General features: G+C 41.6%; 2 protein-coding genes across 16 annotated transcripts in view; both read left to right on the forward strand.

Moving 5' to 3' along the window:
• nrcama (neuronal cell adhesion molecule a) overlaps positions 1–6,927 on the forward strand; it is a 1,100,153-nt gene that overhangs the window by 68,932 nt on the left and 1,024,294 nt on the right. The gene's annotated exons all lie outside the window — the stretch shown is intronic.
• Positions 6,035–6,927, forward strand: part of cand1 (cullin-associated and neddylation-dissociated 1) — a 10,924-nt gene continuing 10,031 nt past the window's right edge. The window contains exon 1 of the mRNA XM_032505110.1: positions 6,035–6,406. Within this exon, the coding sequence (XP_032361001.1) occupies positions 6,339–6,406 (68 nt within the window). The 5' untranslated portion in view covers positions 6,035–6,338. The remainder of the gene's footprint in view (positions 6,407–6,927) is intronic.

Genomic DNA, 6,927 nt, shown 5'->3' on the forward strand with positions numbered 1-6,927 from the left:
AAGAAGACAATTTTAGAACTCCTAAATTGTATTGTGTTATTGTAGCAGGAAAACGTTACGCTTTGTTTTTTCTTGTAACATGGGACAAACAAAACAAAGTGAAGTTACCTCTGAAGTAGTAGAGGCAACCCATTTTAGGTTCCCTCCTCGATACACACAGATACCACACAGATATATCACACATATATCACACAAATACCACCTCCAGATATCACACAATATCACACATAATACACACATATACCACACATATATCACACAAATATACAGACAAAATATCAAATATACTCACATCACCTATATCACACAAATACACCATATATCACACATACACAAATACACACATAACAACAATATACACATTACACACACTTTATATCACACATGTACACACATACACATATTCCTACCAACAATATATCACACCATCCACAAAATGTATCACAATGTACACATTATATATTCATAACAAATATACACACATATCACCCATAAGACATATACACATATACACACATATACACACATATAGCACACATATACCACCCCACATATATCACACATATACACATATCACACATATCCAAAATATAAACACATATATCAACCACATATCCACACTATATCCACACATATCACACATCATATCACACATATACACACATATATCACACATATATCACACATATACACACATATACACAATATTACACACATATATCACCACATATATCACAAAGTATCACAATATACAAACATATATCACAACATTATCACACATACACAACATATTACCAGGACACACTTATACACAAATCTAACATTACACACATATACACACATATATCACACATACACACACACAGTATCACACATATATACACACATGTATCACACATATACACACATGTATCACACAATATCACACAATCAACACACATGTATCACACCATTTAATCACACATATACATCACATATCACACATATACAACATATCACACTTAACACACACTAGTCACATAACAAACATATACAACATATACACACATATATCCCACATCTAACACATATATCATCACATTCAAACATACAATATATCACACTATACACAACATATACACACATATATCACACATATACACACATACACACACATATACACACATATACCACACATATACACACATATACACATATGTACACACATATACACATACACACATTTATCACACACATATACACACATACACACATATATACACACATATATCACACATTTACACACATACACATATATCACACATATATCACACATTTATCACACTTATACACACATGTATCACACATATACACACATATATCACACATATACATACATACATCACACACATATACACACATATACACACATGTATCACACACATACACACATATACACACATATATCACACACATACACACATATACACACATATACACACATATATCACAAATATACAAACAATAAAAATAAAAATCCCTCCCAGAAATGCAATGCCCGTGATAAGGTGAGGTACTAGATTGTGTGTAATGATAGATCATGATTAAATATTAACTATAAAATATAAACATAATAACCTATAAACTGACTGACCGAATAAGAATAAGACCACTCTGTCACAGGGAATAAGTTATAAGATGTAAGATATGTTATGTTTAGATGTTATGACCACAGTCCAGGTTATGTATAACACAGCCTCCATGATGTAAATAAGTAAACACAGTGTGGAGCTGGACAGACAGCGCGTTGGATGGATCGTGTTCCTGTGTCACAGAGGACGGATTTGATGGTTTGATGGTTTGATGGTTTGACAGAAGACAAACAACCAACTGGATCCACATCGCTGAGTCTCAAACACCAGATTTAGCGTCTGACAGACAGCGGCGGTGATTAACTGACAGCCATCTCTCATCCCCTGCGGAGCGGCGAGAGGAGGAAGAGGAAGCAGCGAGGCGGAAGGACGAGTCTCTGCAGGCTACGAGACAAAAAGCAAAGACTGACCTCAATACGGAGACAGAGACAAACGCGAGACAGTCGGAGACTCGAGATGGATGGATCCCTGCCGCCTTTGCACCACATTCACAGCAGTTAGTCACTGTACGTGATGAACACATTAATGCACCAGTAATTACAATAGAATTATTACATATATTATTCTAAAATGGTGCATTCGGCTCTACGAGTACTTTACTTTTGACACTTTTAAAGTCACAGTCTTGTGGCCGGGTTGGTCCAGTGGTAGAGCAGGCGCACGTGTACTGAGAGGTGTGTATCTTGATGCAGAGGTCCAGGGTTCAAATCCCACCTCTGATAATTTCCTGCATGTCTTCCCCCTCACCTAACAAACATTAAAGGCGGAAAAGCCCAAAAATATACAGTAAATTACAAAAAAAAATTGTCTCGCTGTGCTAGACCCTCCTTCATAGTGTTGCAAAAGAAGGTCTGGCTAATTAGCATCTTTCTGGGTTGGGAGAGAAACGTGCTCTGGTTTATTGGCATTTTTGTAAACCAATCACAATCATCGTGGGCGGGACCAAGACCACATATTTTGCTTATTTGCAGGTGCATAGTTGTATTTTGAGGTTATATCAGACTAGGTTTCCATGGTTTAATTTTCAAAAAACACCATCTTTTTGTTGTATTGCACATTGCTGCAGCTCCTCTTTTCACCCTGTGTGTTGAGCTCTGTGTTTTAGCTCCAGAGTGAGACATCTCACTTCTGTTCCATCTTTGTTGTGAGTCGCACATGTGCAGTACCTAGGTAAGGACTACTAGCCAGTCAGGAGCAGAGTATGAGGGCCCTGGACAGTAATAGGAAGGACTACTAGCCAATCAGAACAGAGAGTAGGGGCCCTGACAGTACCTAGGTAGGACTAACTAGCCAGCAGAGAAGAGAGAATGAGGGCCCTGACAGGACCTAGGTAAGGATACTAGCCAGTCAGAACAGAGAATGAGGGCCGCCAGTAACTAGGTAAGACTACTAGCCAGTCAGAAGCAGAGTATGAGGGCCCTGACAGTACCTAGGTAAGGACTACTAGCCAGTCAGGAGCAGAGTGTGAGGGATCTGCTTCTCTTTCTTAAAGCCCTTTGGTTTGTCTGGTTTTATCTTCTCCTCCTGATATGAATCACCTGCAGCAGGTGTGTCTTTAAAAATAAAACCCTCAGTGAGAACGACTTCCTGTTTACTGGATCAAATCAAGTGGGAGACGGAATCAAACATAACTGTTTATGGAGCTCTGTGTGTGTGTGTAGAGCTATATGTAGCACATTATCCTCTTAATAATGAATCACTCTCCCACGCGCACACACACACACACACACACAGGGAGACACACAAACACAGATACAGAGAGAGAGATACACACACAGACACACACAGAGACAAACACATATACATACACACACACACATACAGAGAGACACACACGCACGCACACACACACAGAGACACACACAGAGACACACACACACACATATACAGAGAGACACACACGCACACGCACACACACACAGACACACACACACACACACACACGCACACACACACACACACACACATACCCAGTTATTTCATACATGAAAGAGAAACATTCAGGATATTCAGGATTTTGTACTTTTTTATTTGTGCTGGTTGAATGCATTTAGTGTGTGTGTGTGTGTGTGTGTGTGTGTGTGTGTGTGTGTGTGTGTGTGTGTGTGTGTGTGTGTGTGTGTGTGTGAGAGTGTGTGTGTGTGCCCCTGTGTGTGTGTGTGTGTGTGTGTGTGTGTGGGATGAGTCACAGATCAGTTGAGTGGGATGTTTACAAACCCCCAGGCGCTCTCTCTCTCTGTTGACACATAATGCAGCCACTGACATATGCATGCTGTGATTTCTTTGCAAGCGTGCGCATGTGTGTGTGTGTGTATATGTGTGTGCGTGCGTGTGTGTGTGTGTGTGTGTGTGTGTGCGCGTGTGTGTATGCATTGACAGCGTTTGACAGTAATCTATGAAACGAGGCTCCAGCTGCATCGCTAAAACACACTCAGCCCTCTTCAGAAGACTCGCAGGAAACGCTCGTGATTATGATTGTGATGAACACGAAGACGACAATAAATATATAAATATATGATGAAGGTGCGATGAATGGAGATCTATTTCATCCAATTATACGCTGGCAACCGTGGTGATGAGCCCATGACGGCAGGAGGATGAAAATAATGATGATGATGAGGAAGAGGAAGACGAAGAAGCTGCAAATGATTGTGATAAAGATGGTGAATTATTATCTGAAAGTATACTTTAACTCTCATGTTGTCCTCATGTTGTCCTATATCAGTGTTCTTTATAATTCCCCCAAATAACATGATTGACGCCACATAGCAGGCATGGGGTTAGGTGCCTTGCTCAAGGGCACCTCAGCAGTAGGAGCTACTGTTGTGTCGCAGCAGAGGGTTTCTGAGAGCGACACTAAAAGAAGAGAGCTGAGAACTGAAACCAAGTTTTATTTTATTTATACCTGGCAGGTTTAGGGATGACAGTTTCACACAGCACAGCAGCACAATGGGGAAAAGTCTTCAACGAGGTTGGGGGTTCAGTGCCTTGCTCAAGAACACCTTGGCAGGAGGTGAACTGGCACCTCTCCACCACCATACTTTGATTCATATGGGGACTTGAACCAGCGGCCCTCCAGCGGTTCCCAACCTAACTCCCTAGAGAGCTACTGGTTAGCGTCCCATTGACTCCCATTCATTTTGACGCCGCTTTGACAGCAACTAACTTTACATCTGAAGCGTTTAAAGACTCTATTTCTCCGTTGTTTATTTCTAAAGAAACACGACAATGTACAAAAGGCTCTGTTAGCTTGTAGTTCACGTTACATCTCTGTAGCAGAATTAAAAAAAAAAAATAGGCTAACGATTGTGTCATAACCACGAGACTTCTTGTTGCATTGTCGACAAATCACCGTAATGTCAGGAGAAGCTCGCAGGCAGTTTGGACTTCCATCAGCTGTTTAAGTTTAATTACTGATGTTAACTAACATGTTAGTTAGCAGTAATTTACCTGTCCTATGTAATGTTAACTACAGTTTTTAGCAGTATTAGCCTGTGCCTATGTTATGTTAACTAGCATGTTAGTGAGCATAATTAGCCTGTACCTATGTAATGTAACTAGCATGTTAGAGCAGTAATTAGCCTGTGCCTATGTTATGTTAACTAGCATGTTATTTAGCAGTAATTAGCCGTGCCTATGTTAATGTTAACTAGCATGTTATTGAGCAGTATTAGCCGTCCTATGTTAATGTTAACTAGCATGTTAGTGAGCATTAATAGCCTGTGCCTATGTTAATGTTAACTAGCATGTTAGTAGCAGTAATTAGCCTGTGCCTATGTTATGTTAACTAGCACGTTAGTTAGCAGTATTAGCCTGTGCCTTTTTGATTTTAACTAGCATGTTAGTGAGCAGTATTAGCCTGTCTATGTTAATGTTACTACATGTTAGACAGTATAGCCTGTGCCTATGTTATGTTAACTACAGTTTAGTTAGCATAATTAGCCTTGTGCCTATGTTATGTTACTAGCGTTAGTTAGCAGTATTAGCCTGTGCCTATGTATGATTAACTAGCATGTTAGTTAGCAGTAATAGCCGTGCCTATTTAATGTTAACTAGCACTTAGGTTAGCAGTAATTAGCCTGTGCCTATGTTGATGTTAACTAGCATGTTAGTTATCAGTAATTAGCCTGTGCCTATGTTATCTCCTAACATTTACCTACCTCTCCGTTTCTGCTGATTGGGAATGATTGAGATTTCTCTTGCACATCTACCAGAAGACTTACAGCTTCCAGACAGGTTGCGCACGTCACATCTACGTCTTCCAGCTCAGTTGGAGTCTGCGCAGTAACGCTCAGCATCACCGGGAAAGAGCTCCTAACAGACTTCACTGGTCCCCGTCCATAGCAACGGAAATCTGATGGTCCATTTCTTTAACTGTCTATGGTGAAAAAACCCGTTTCAAACTCTGACCCTCGACCCCGCAGCGTCCATCCTGCTAACCCCGCCCCTCTGCAGAGAGAACGGGAGCCCCATTCAAACAAACCAAACTCCGCGCCCCGGGATGCGACAGTAGAAAGACAGAAAGGCGGCATTAGCAGCTGAAGAAACAAGGAACCACAAACACACACTTTACCTCCAGAAACCAAATAGCCAGGACCGTCACGCGGACACACACACACACACACACACACAAACACACACACACAGGCAGTCAGAGACACACACTCTTAGCAGCTAGCAGGAGGCTAACAGCTAACAGCACCAGACATGGCGAGCGCCTCGTACCACATCTCCAACCTGCTGGAGAAAATGACTTCCAGCGACAAGGACTTCAGGTAACGTTAACAAACAAAACCCTAACCCACCTGTACGGCTCAGGCCAGAAGCTCAAACTGCTTTTATTCCACGTTAGAAACAGCTAGTGGCGACTCTTGTCAGGCCTACATGCTAGCGTGCTAGCTGCTAGCCTGTGCCACCACCTGTCTGAGCAGCGTCACATCGCTGTAGCTCACAGGTAAACACAGATAGATATATAAAGATAGACAGTTTCATAGATGTTGCATTCGACAGCTGTGTAAACCACACCTCAATGGCTGGCTAGCGTGCAGCACAACATGCTAAGCTAACAGCTGAGCTGCAGGTAAACAGCACGTTAGCTAGCTAGCTGGCTGGCTAGTTAGCTCACTAACTTCTGTCATGCCGCAAGCTAGCGTGATGTCAGCTAACGTTTTGGGTTTGACTCGTTAACGCTGCGTGTTGGCTCTGTGGATTTAAATGTGACGGTAGCATCTCAGCTAGCAGATGCAAAGTTAGTTTGAGAAGCAGACAGTTGAGGTTGTAATGGGCTGAGGGGAGA

Source organism: Etheostoma spectabile, chromosome 23 (assembly GCF_008692095.1).
Source record: "Etheostoma spectabile isolate EspeVRDwgs_2016 chromosome 23, UIUC_Espe_1.0, whole genome shotgun sequence".
Classification (NCBI taxonomy): domain Eukaryota; kingdom Metazoa; phylum Chordata; class Actinopteri; order Perciformes; family Percidae; genus Etheostoma; species Etheostoma spectabile.